Source organism: Clinocottus analis, unplaced genomic scaffold (genome assembly GCF_023055335.1).
Source record: "Clinocottus analis isolate CAN_PGR_092001 unplaced genomic scaffold, fCliAna1.0.p SCAF_6, whole genome shotgun sequence".
NCBI lineage: Eukaryota > Metazoa > Chordata > Actinopteri > Perciformes > Cottidae > Clinocottus > Clinocottus analis.
The window spans coordinates 22914396-22926703 of NW_027176218.1; the positions used below are offsets into that span (position 1 = coordinate 22914396).

Here is a 12308-nt window from a genome sequence, read left to right on the forward strand (position 1 = left end):
ATATATATATATATATATATATATATATATATATATATATATATATATATATATATATATATATATATATATGATCATAGATGGCTGATCCTTTGGGTCAAAGTTCCTCTTTCCTCTTTATTTCTGACGGTGCGCTGCATGAACACACCTTAACCTTCATCAGCTGTTTGGTGGCGCTTGGCTCGTGGGCTCCTCGGCAGCTCGTTACTGAGCCTCAGGAAGTTAAAGACTCGTGAGTTCAGTCAACAGAAGAGTCATCATGAACATGACAGCTGGCTTTGCTGAACAGACAAAGAAACAAAGAGCTGGAAAGACAACAGAGGTGTGTGTGTGTGTGTGTGTGTGTGTGTGTGACAGGCTCCACAGGGATGAGTGCACACAACAACAACAACAACAACAACAACAACAACAACAACAACAACAACAACACACGTGAAGAGAGGAAGAACTCAGGGGTCATCACTTCAACGAGGACCTCTGGTCTGCGTGTGATGAGGACAGAGCCTGGAGGCTGCGGACAGGAAGCAGCCTGAACATCAGCTCCATCAAACTAAGACGTCTAATGAGATGCTGCCAGCTGGTGGCGCCGCCAGCGCCCAGTCCTAATGAACAGGAACCACCAGAGGGTCACGGAGGAGAGGAGAGGGTGGAGGGGAGAAGATGGAGAGGAGAGGATGGAGAGGAGAAGATGGAGAGGAGAAGATGGAGAGGAGAAGATGGAGAGGAGAGGAGAACATGGAGAGGAGAAAATGGAGAGGAGAAGATGGAGAGGAGAAGAGTGTGTGTCTGTGTGGAGAATGGAGAGGAGAAGATGGAGAGGAGAAGATGGAGAGGAGAAGATGGAGAGGAGAAGATGGAGTGAGCCTTTTATTGTGAAACTCTTTCTCCAACATTTTGCTGCCGGTCTTTTTGACCACGAATATTATGATCAGGTCTGATCAAGAGGACACACACCTCCACACAGACACACACCACACAGACACACACCTCCACACAGACACACACCTCCACACAGACACACACCTCCACACAGACACACACCTCCACACAGTCACTCGTGGCTTTAGCTTCAGCCCTGATAGGCGCGTCCTGGCAGCAGGAATGTTCTTTGTGTGTCATAAAGCTTGCCCGGCGGCGGCGGCTCAGAGAGTCGTACCTGCCAGCTGGCAGCCAGCCAGGAACCCGGGACGAGCTCATGGACTCTGAGGTGGTGAAACGGGGCCACGAGGCCAGCTGGTAGTCTGCAGCGTGCAGGCTGTGATGATGAGTGTGTCTTTATTAGATCTGCTGCGGTGCAACAAGAGGGCATGTTTGGACACAAACAGACTGTCACACACACTCACACACACACTCACACACACACACACACACACACACACACACACACACACACACACACACACACACACACACACAGGTGCTCGTCATCGTCATCGGGTCGCACAGAGCGGACCCGTCCCAGCCGGAGCTGGATCCCATCCAGACTCACATTCCTGACTGATTAATGAACTCACAGGCTGTCAACACACACACACACACACACACACACACACACACACACACACACACACACACCTCATCGCTGATTCATTGCACGTTGTGTTTGTGAGCGTTACTCTGAGCACTGCTGCTTCTTCTCTCCATGGAAAACGCTGCGTGTCGTCTCATTATGAAAAGCGTTTCAACAGAAGAATGAATCAAAGCAGGAGAAGTAAGGACCCTTGGCTCTGCATGTAGACCACATGGAGTCATGTCACATCCCCATCCTGCCTCCAGCAGGGCCATCCCTGCATGATGCATTGGGACGCATCCCCTCTCGTCTTACGTGCACTGCATGGGCTCCTGTATAGGCCATGCAGCAGGTCATGTGAGGCCATGAGGAACGTGACAGGACGTCCCAGCTGGCTGTTTGGAGCGTTGACACAAGAAGAAGCTCGTCTTCATCACGTCACCTGTCGTTGTTTTGAAGCCGGGAGTTTAAAGACGGATGTGACCATATTTAGAATGCAGAGACCTGTCAATCACCGTGTAGCCCCGCCCCTAAAGCGTCCCCTGCTTCCTGGTCTGTTTGACTCTAACAGACCATAAAGCACTAAATGAACATCGTGCTGTATAGAAGAAGACTAGAAACTAGAGATTGAGACATAAACTCATGTTTACAATGTTTACTGAGGGAATACATCAAGAGAGAAGTAGAGTCACTTATATAGACTTCTATACAACCAGAGGAGTCACCCCCTGGTGGTCAGGAGAGAGAATGCAGCTTTAACACATGAAGCATAGACTTCTATACAACCAGAGGAGTCACCCCCTGGTGGTCAGGAGAGAGAATGCAGCTTCAACACATGAAGCATAGACTTCTATACCACCAGAGGAGTCGCCCCCTGGTGGTCAGGGGAGAGAATGCAGCTTTAACAAATGAAGCATAAACTTCTATACAACCAGAGGAGTCGCCCCCTGGTGGTCAGGAGAGAGAATGCAGCTTTAACAAATGAAGCATAGACTTCTATACAACCAGAGGAGTCGCCCCCTGGTGGTCAGGAGAGAGAATGCAGTTTTAACAAATGAAGCATAAACTTCTATACAACCAGAGGAGTCGTCCCCTGGTGGTCAGGAGAGAGAATGCAGGTTTAAGCATAGACTTCTATACAACCAGAGGAGTCGCCCCCTGGTGGTCAGGAGAGAGAATGCAGCTTTAACAAATGAAGCATAAACTTCTATACAACCAGAGGAGTCCCAAGTCCTAAATCGCCCTAAGCTAATATAAAGTTATATGATAAAGAGACAGATTTCAAATAAATTAGACACATACATGTGTGCATTGAACACACTGATAAAAGTATTGCAATACTTATATACTTGCAGTCAGACTACCTCATTGCCTGTGGCAGGGTTCGGGTTGTTCTGGCCCAGTTCTGATAAAGGGCTGGTGGGTATGACAGTCTGGTCGCAGCTGAAGGCTACACACACACACACTCATCATGTAGATGAGGAAGAAGCGCTAACACATACCAAAGCTCTCCCAGCAGGGGAAAGATGTCTTCGCTTTACTTTGGACATCTACAGAAATGCATGCGGACAGCTGACCAGCATTTTGAGTCTCCGTCCCGTCTTTCACAAATGTTCAATGAGTTGATTCAGTATAAATAGACTTAATGTGCAGATTCAATTACTGCCCCGCCGACAGTACGGACAGCGGCGTCAGAGATGACAAGATTAGCTTTGGGCTGAAACGGCACGAAGCAGCTCAGACACATCGCTGCTGCCAGGAAAGCATGAAATTTAGCCCACGGAGACATTTAGTTATAATTCAGCTTAGTTTGAAATGAATTGAGACGTGGATTTAAAAAGAAGAGGATCTTTTCTCCGGCACGTCGACAGTGAACGGTGAGGAGACAAACCAAGTTGTCTGGTTCTGTTGACTCGTTGTCCTGCCATCTTGTCAAAGCCCACAACAAGCAGCGCCTCTAAATATAGACCAGGATATTAATTATTACAGTGATGACCTTTCAGTGAAAACCACTCTGAACCCGTGAAACTATGGCAAAATGACAAAAAGGTCGGTCCGTGTGAAAAGTTCTTCATGGACGATAGATTTGACTTACAATATTACTGAGCCTCGAGGTGCATGTGTGGACTAAACTTTATTGTTCACATCTACTTTTAAAGTGTGATTGTTGTATATGTTCAGTGTGAGCTTCATGATCATTTCAACGTAAAGGTCTTTAAATAAGCTCCATGAAAGAAAGACTTTATTGGATTTCAACCCCGACTGTGTGCTAGTCATTCATTTTTATATATTGCACTGAGATGATTAGCTTAGCTTAGCTTAGAGACAAATACAGGAAACGGGTAAACCGCTCGCCAGAAAATAATCACTCACAAACTCGTTATATCTGGTTTGTTTAACGAGTTCAAACTATGTGCCATTTCCTCACAGTGACTTCCTGGAGTTTGGTCGTCAACGTGAAGTTGCCTCAACAAGTTGCTCAGGACAGATCCAGCGTTGCTGCCAGTTTTTATGCTAAACTGAGATTCTCTTTTTCCACAGTGAGAAATGTAAGACGGGAATCAATATCCTGACCAACTCAAGCAAGCAATTTCCGTGTGACTGAAACAAGAGAAGAAGAGGAGGAAGAGAGAATAAAGCAGCATTTCTGACCTTGGCAAACAGCGCGCCCTTGGCTGCCAGCGCGTCCTCCCCCCTGCCGTTGGGGTAGCACTCGAACCGGGCGTCCAGGATCGGGTAGCGGCTGGCCAGCATCAGCCCGCTGTTCAGGAATTTGAACCTCGAGCAGCATCCCTTCCAGCCGTACCGGCCAACGTCGCTCAGCACGTAGGGGAAGTAGCGATGCAGCTGCCGCCGCAGTCTGGTCGTCGACCCGTGGTCGAACACTTCCTGTAGGGCCAGAAAGTCCAGGTTGGCGGGGAAAAAGGCAGAGATCTCGTGGTCGAACGTCTCGTCTCCGTGGCGGCGTTTTCTCCCGGGGCGCTTGAAGATTGAGGTGCGAGGGACGTGGGAGAGCGTATTGTTGGAGGATATGCCAACGCCGCCGTCGCCCCCGTGGTAACGGGCGAGGGATTCCCTGGAGGCCGTCATGCTGCCCGTGTCTCCAGCCGCCTGCTCCCCGGGCCGATGGTTCCCTGTTTCGGCCTCCTGCTCCTGCGGGTCCGGCTCTGGGGCGCTGATGCTGATTTGAACCCCTGAGGCGTGAAGTGGGCAGTCTGAGGACGGCCTTGTCTGGGCGCCCTCCCCATGCGCGGGACAGTCCTGATGGCCTTGGCCACCCTGAGCTCCCGTGGAATGCAAGGGGCAGTCTGGAGCCTCCCCTGAGGTGTGGAGGGGGCAGTCTGCGCTGCCGTTAGTGCCCACAGGGTGGAGGGGGCAGTCTGCACTGCCGTTAGTGCCCACAGGGTGGAGGGGGCAGTCTGCACTGCCGTTAGTGCCCACAGGGTGGAGGGGGCAGTCTGCACTGCCGTTAGTGCCCACAGGGTGGAGGGGGCAGTCTGCCGTGGCGTCTGGGTGAAGAGGGCATTCGGCGGTACCCTGGTCTCCTGCAGAGGGGTGAACGGGGCAGTCGGCGGCACCTGAGGGGTGGATGGGGCACTCGGCGAGGGGTTCGGTTTCGGCGTCGGCCGGTCCATTGGTGGTGTGTGTTTGGTCCGGACGCTGGTCCAGAGAGGAGGTGCGGCGGAATCCTGTGGGAAGGCTGCTGAAGGACGCGGCGCTGATGACCGGACAGAACAAGAGAAAATGAATTCATTTGACTTACTTTCATGACAAGAGTGAACGCTTTCACCGCTGCTAAGACGTAAGCAGAAGGATCGCAGGAGCGAGCTCCCCTCACCTGATGGAAGTGTTGGTCGGAGAGTCGATGTAGATCTTAATCTGAGGCCGACTGGCGCCGTTGCGGATCCTCTTCCCCACCTCGCGGGCTCTCCTGTGCGTGTCCGACAGGTTGTTGAACCTGGCCAGCGAGTCGGGCAGCAGGCACACGTTGGCGCTGCAGAAACAGAAGCTTCTGCCCTGCGGCCTCCATTCCCCGAGGCCGAACCCCCCTGGCCCGGCCTGGCCCTGCTCGGCCTGGTGTTTGTCTGGCCTGCACGAGATAAGCAATGAAAACCCTCTACCGAGTCAAACAGAGGCTCTGGAGCACAGAAACAACACCCCATAATACATGAAAAGAATAGTCAGAGTTTAGGAAACACGGCTATTCACTTTCTTGTTGGTTAGCTTATTAGCTTAGCGTAGCTCAGCATAAAACCTGAAGGCAGGGAGAAACCGCTACCTGGCTCATTATGAAGGATTATGTTGAGTTGTAAACACGGTTTGATATCTTTTAAACGTCCGGCCTCATTTGTAGAAACCTTTGCTCATCCAGTTTATTGTCTGCATTAATTTACTGTGATAATCTTGACATAAGTCATTATTGTTTCTTTCTTATGTGTATATGCTGATCTGTTTCTGTATGCTTTTCATACAACCAACATTTTAATTTCATTTCATTATGTTTTTCTTCCCAAATCTATCAATCTCTCCTCCTCTCCTGACTCCATTAGGATTGCTGCTCTTTGATCCTATATTATAGAAAACCCTTTCAATAAACAACGACCACATCCATTGTGCGGCTGCAGTGTAATTACTGGAAACAAACACAGATAACAAAGGAAGCGTCTGACATTGTGTGCCACTAGGAACCAGAATAACCGGGAGAGAGAGCTGCTCCACAGCAGCACATCAAAATACAACATTTCAAACTCGTGGTTATGGTGGGCGCCACTCTGGCGAGTGTTTGGATAACCAAACACTCGCTGAGAGCTGAGGGAGCCTGGCAGCTGGAGGCCAGAGCAATGAGCAATCTCTTTACAGGAGATAATGACTCCATTTTCTGCCTCTTCAAATCTCCAAACTCAGGGAACAACTGGCACTGTGGACATAAAATGAAGCATGACTGAAGTGAATGGCCTCTTTTCCACCTCACATGGATTCTGAAAGCCCTTTAATGAAAAGCTGAGGAGAAGATCTCCAGTGAAACTGTCAGTTTCCACAACAGTTTGGATGGAGACCATCTTGCCATGAGACAGCTGCGAATTATTCTATCCAACTATAAGCCACTTCATATCTCGATGGCATATGAAGAAATGTCATGTTTTATGCTCCATACCACATGGGAAAGCTTTACACACTGCTCTGTTTTTAATACTTAACATTGCTGTACAACCATTTCATTAAGAACTCTAGTGCAAAATGAGCATATTGGTCTCAAGTGAAATTATAAAGCAAACAGAAAGTGCACATATTCACACATATTAAACATACTGAAGTAGTAAAGTAAAGATGTAAAAACAAAACTGCAACCTTCAAAAAGTGTCAAAAATATTGACATTATTTTGTAAGCTAAGTTTAATTTGTGTCCTCATCATCATTTGAGATGATGTAATTGTCTATCACGATATCTCTACGTCTAAATTAATCATGACACGATTCCATTGAGAGACAGAACTGGTTGGTAAATCTTTGACTGACGATGCTTTATTGGTTTCTTACAGTCAGTCTGCAGCACCTGAAGCGTGACGAAGAGGTCCTGGTGTGGAAGTGACAGCAGGGCCTTGAGGCGTGAGATCTCAATCAGGGTCAGAGCGACCGTGTGTTCAGCCCCAGAGGACCCTGTTCGAGCTGTTGGGATTATTATTATGCCGGGTTATTATTTATCGGCCTGCTCTTTGTGGGACTGGTCATACTCCAAGTCACCAAATTCTGAAAATAGCCATTTAATATAGGCGTGAAAACAAAAGTACCAAAAAATGGCTCTCTAGCGCCCCCTAGACGTTGTACGGGCGACGCCCCTCGTTTTCCATTGATATTTACATGAAACTGCTTCCCGAGGGTTAATCCAAGTGTTTGTTGCCTGAACCCAGACACAGTCCCCCTGTGATGAAGCTCTATCCTGCACCTTGACGATGCACAAAGCAGAATGCACAGCTGTTTATAGGACCTACTGAGGACCTTTAGAGGACCTTCTGAAGACATTTAAAATACCTTTAGAGGATCTTCTGATGACTTTTAGAGGACCTTCTGAGGACCTTTAGAGGACTTTCTGAAGACCTTTAGAGGATCTTCTGAAGACCTTTAGAAGACCTTCTGAAGACCTTTAGAGGACCTTCTGATGACTTTTAGAGGACCTTCTGAGGACCTTTAGAGGACCTTCTGAAGACATTTAAAATACCTTTAGAGGACCTTTAGAGGATCTTCTGAAGACATTTAGAAGACCTTCTGAGGACCTTTAGAGGACTTTCTGAAGACCTTTAGAGGATCTTCTGAAGACCTTTAGAAGACCTTCTGAAGACCTTTAGAGGATCTTCTGATGACTTTTAGGGGACCTTCTAAAGACCTTTAGAGGATCTTCTGAAGACCTTTAGAGGATCTTCTGATGACTTTTAGGGGACCTTCTAAAGACCTTTAGAGGATCTTCTGAAGACCTTTAGAGGATCTTCTGAAGACCTTCAGAGGACCTTCTGAAGACCTTCAGAGGACCTTTATAAGGACCTTAGCGAACGTGAAAGGAGTAGATACTAGCACTAGATAGATAGCACTAGCAGCAACACCGGCAGCTAGAGAGTTGACTTGAAAACGAGAGGCAGTAAAACAACAACAAAGGTCCACACTCACCTGCGATAGGTGTACAGGTATGGCTGGCGAACGGCCTGCAGGGGAGCCCAGATGACGAAGCCCAGCAGGGCGAATGGCAGGGAGGCGAGGAAGAGGAGCAGATAAAGAGGCGCAGAGATCAGCACGCACAGGCTGAGGAAGGAGCACGGGTCCTGGGAGCGCCGGCGCTTCTCCAGCGACGTGGCCACGCAGGAGGCCAGCAGCTGGTCCAGCAGCCAGTAGCAGGGGAACACCAGGCTCCAGGACAAGCCGTCCAGGAAGTGCAGGCAGGCCCCAGAGTAAGGGGTGGTGTGGAGAACCATCTCTTTCCTTTCCTTTCTCTCTCTTTCTTCCTCGCTCTGTCGCTTTCTCCTCACCTCGCACGCTACGTCAACATCCACATGCAAATCTGTTCCAGAGATGACGTGAGCGTGAATAAATAAATAAAAAGAAATCAGACTCAAATGTAGACCCTGCCCTCCTCAGACAGAGGTACACTACATGGTTTGCGGTGATTCAATTTGTGTTGATCTTCACAGACAAGTCAGTCTCAGTATCTCCTCCCTCAGCAAACACAAGGTGTACAAGCGGGGTGAAGCCGCGCAGGCCGCCGGTAAGGGGTTTCCATGACAAGAGCCTTTCCCTTGATGAAGGATCTACAATTGCGAGGACTCCAGCGACCTCGAGAGGGGGCGGCCATTAAACATCACCCGGCCGTCAAACGTCACCGTTTCCTCAGGACCTGGAGAGAGTGAGCTGATCGATAGAACAATAGAGGAAACAGGGAATGGGTGAGAGAGAGAGAGAAAAGTGGGGAGGAAAAAGAAACAAGAGATCAGAGATGGACTTTCTGCGGGCAAAAACGAACCTTGTTAACGTCCTAATGGTTGTGAATGCGTCATGGATATACTGCTGTTCCCACAGCGGCTTTTAAGTCCACAGGGAAAAGTCAAGAGAATTCTGTGTGAGTGTGTTTTCAACGCGGCTGCCGCCAATGCAACCTTCAATGAGCTGAGGAAAACATATCCAAATAAAGACAAACAACGTGTTACACCATTGAATAAAAGAAGCATTCGTATTAGGGCCGGGCGAAGCTGAAAAAACTAACTAATTAATCTCATGATTTTTCTGTGATTAATCTCATTATGCACCAAATTCAATCCATGTTCAGTAGTAAGGGTCCCTGTGAGGGACAAACCACTCCTTCTTTGGTCCATGTTCAGTAGTAAGGGTCCCTGTGAGGGACAAACCACTCCTTCTTTGGTCCATGTTCAGTAGTAAGGGTCCCTGTGAGGGACAAACCACTCCTTCTTTGGTCCATGTTCAGTAGTAAGGGTCCCTGTGAGGGACAAACCACTCCTTCTTTGGTCCATGTTCAGTAGTAAGGGTCCCTGTGAGGGACAAACCACTCCTTCTTTGGTCCATGTTCAGTAGTAAGGGTCCCTGTGAGGGACAAACCACTCCTTCTTTGGTCCATGTTCAGTAGTAAGGGTCCCTGTGAGGGACAAACCACTCCTTCTTTGGTCCATGTTCAGTAGTAAGGGTCCCTGTGAGGGACAAACCACTCCTTCTTTGGTCCATGTTCAGTAGTAAGGGTCCCTGTGAGGGACAAACCACTCCTTCTTTGGTCCATGTTCAGTAGTAAGGGTCCCTGTGAGGGACAAACCACTCCTTCTTTGGTCCATGTTCAGTAGTAAGGGTCCCTGTGAGGGACAAACCACTCCTTCTTTGGTCCATGTTCAGTCTGTTTGAGAGACTGACTGTGTTTCTCTTTGTGAGGCGGAGCGGCTCGTTGCAGCACTGCTGCTCTGAGAACACAAACTACACGACAACTACACAACAACTACACAACAAGACTTTCACTCAGGCTCAAGTCTAAAAGTCCTCAACGAGCCTGTTGGTGAGGCTACGGAAGCACACGCACATACACACACCACTTCAAAGTAAAAGCACATACACACACCACTTCAAAGTAAAAGCACATACACACACCACTTCAAAGTAAATGCACCTACATTAACCACTTCAAAGTAAAAGCACATACACACACCACTTCAAAGTAAAAGCACCTACATACATCACTTCAAAGTAAAAGCACATACATACAACACTTCAAAGTAAAAGCGGTGTCGTTGTATTTGCATTATAGGAGTGCATCTTATTAATTTATTTCAGGTTTAATTGAGCTCACGCGGGCCGGACTGGAGAGCCGTAAGCCGCCAGGTCTGAACTGCGTCTGGAGAGATTTAAAGAGCAGCGGTGTTGAACCCGCCAATGCAAAACATAAATAAATGCAAGATCAAATAATTGACGACGTTTAAAGATGTCTGCATTAACTCATTTTTATATAATCTGCTTTTAACATGTGATGCTCTATGTTTTTGTTTCTTACTGTTATGTCTTCTCTTTTGTTTATTAGGGTCCGAGCCGCTAACAAGGTCAGTCCAAGACGACCCTATTATGTTGTTATTGCTTATCGTTTATGTTTCCAACATGTGAAGTGCCTTTGAGTACAGTTTAAAGCTCTACTATTGTTGGAGGAAGGTTTTATTGCTCATACAAAACTGTCATAGATAGCATAATGTGATGTAACATTAGGTTGACTGAATGTCTTGGTACAACGTTTACTGCTGATGATGATAGATCATTTTAATAATTCAGCATTTAAGTCCTTCTGACCACAAATACTAATACAAGTAATTCCTCAATAGGAAATGAGCGGTGGTAATATTTCTTAGACGATCATAAATGGTCCAGAACGACAATCAATACGACATTAAACAGTTTAAAACATCTTCCTGACCACAGCAGGCTGAAGCCGTGGATGCTTTCCAACCGACTAAATTACCAACACACGCCACGATGGGATGAATCCATTCCACCAGCATGAATAAATAATACATAGATTAGTTCATTCATGACAACAGCTCGGGTTCAGGAAGACAGCGTCGACCTCAGTGCATCCATATAAACCTGACAGGACCAGCTGAGCAACAGGACCAGCTGAGCATCAGGACCAGCTGAGCAACAGGACCAGCTGAGCAACAGGACCAGCTGAGCATCAGGACCAGCTGAGCATCAGGACCAGCTGAGCAACAGGACCAGCTGAGCATCAGGACCAGCTGAGCATCAGGACCAGCTGAGCACCAGGACCAGCTGAGCATCAGGACCAGCTGAGCAACAGGACCAGCTGAGCATCAGGACCAGCTGAGCAACAGGACCAGCTGAGCAACAGGACCAGTGTCACATTGACACGATAACTCACCGTCTGTACACATGTTATGCTAACACGTTATGCTAACACATTATGCTAACACGTAATACTAACACGTTATGCTAACACATTATGCTAACACGTTATACTAACATGTAATACTAACACATAGTACTAACACGTTATGCTAACACATTATGCTAACACATTATGCTAACACATTATGCTAACACATAATACTAACACGTAATACTAACACGTTATGCTAACACGTAATACTAACATGTTATGCTAACATGTAATACTAACATGTTATGCTAACATGTTATGCTAACACACGCTACATGCAAGCCCGTATGACAACATGGAGTAGGTGAAGGCCATGTTCCTGACTACCCCTGGTAATCTTCTTTACGGTCAAACCTTTAGGCTACGACAGGAAGTCATGTTGTGTCGGGACAGTGTTCCTCGTTTTGTAACACGGCCGGCTCCTGATGGACTTCCTCTTCACGCGTTGCTGATGACCTGCTGACTCAGCAGCCGGCTGAGCTGAAATCATCGCCGCGCTTGCAGCTGACTGACCGTTTAACCGTCTGAGCGGCCTGACGCGTGATTGTCTGGCAGATTAGCAGACGACAGACAGCGCTTTTAAACTCAGCCACCTGGCAGTCGGTACGCTGGGCTTAGCACGCGGGCTACGGATCTATGGTTGCTGTACATTCAAGATAGTGAATATGACTGTGACGGTAATTGGTTAAAGCACAGTTTAATCTACTTGTCAATGGGCCGCTGGTCTCCACTTAGCGCACGGAGCTCACAGAGAGACCGTCAATGACTTAATGACAGCGAGCAGCAGGCTAACCCGCTACACGCTTAGCGCTAATCCTGACAAATTCACTTTTTCCACTGCGGCCTGACATTAAAGCTGTAATCTGCAGCCTTCCC

At 47.8% G+C, this 12308-nt stretch overlaps 1 protein-coding gene across 2 annotated transcripts in view; it reads right to left on the bottom strand.

Moving 5' to 3' along the window:
* smpd3 (sphingomyelin phosphodiesterase 3) overlaps window positions 1-12308 on the bottom strand; it is a 67299-nt gene that overhangs the window by 24561 nt on the left and 30430 nt on the right. For both annotated transcript variants that reach the window (XM_068602394.1, XM_068602395.1), the window contains exons 2-4: window positions 8171-8905; window positions 5349-5600; window positions 4163-5228 (exon numbers count right to left, since the gene is read on the bottom strand). In XM_068602394.1, the coding sequence (XP_068458495.1) occupies window positions 4163-5228; window positions 5349-5600; window positions 8171-8472 (1620 nt within the window). In that variant the 5' untranslated portion in view covers window positions 8473-8905. The remainder of the gene's footprint in view (window positions 1-4162; window positions 5229-5348; window positions 5601-8170; window positions 8906-12308) is intronic.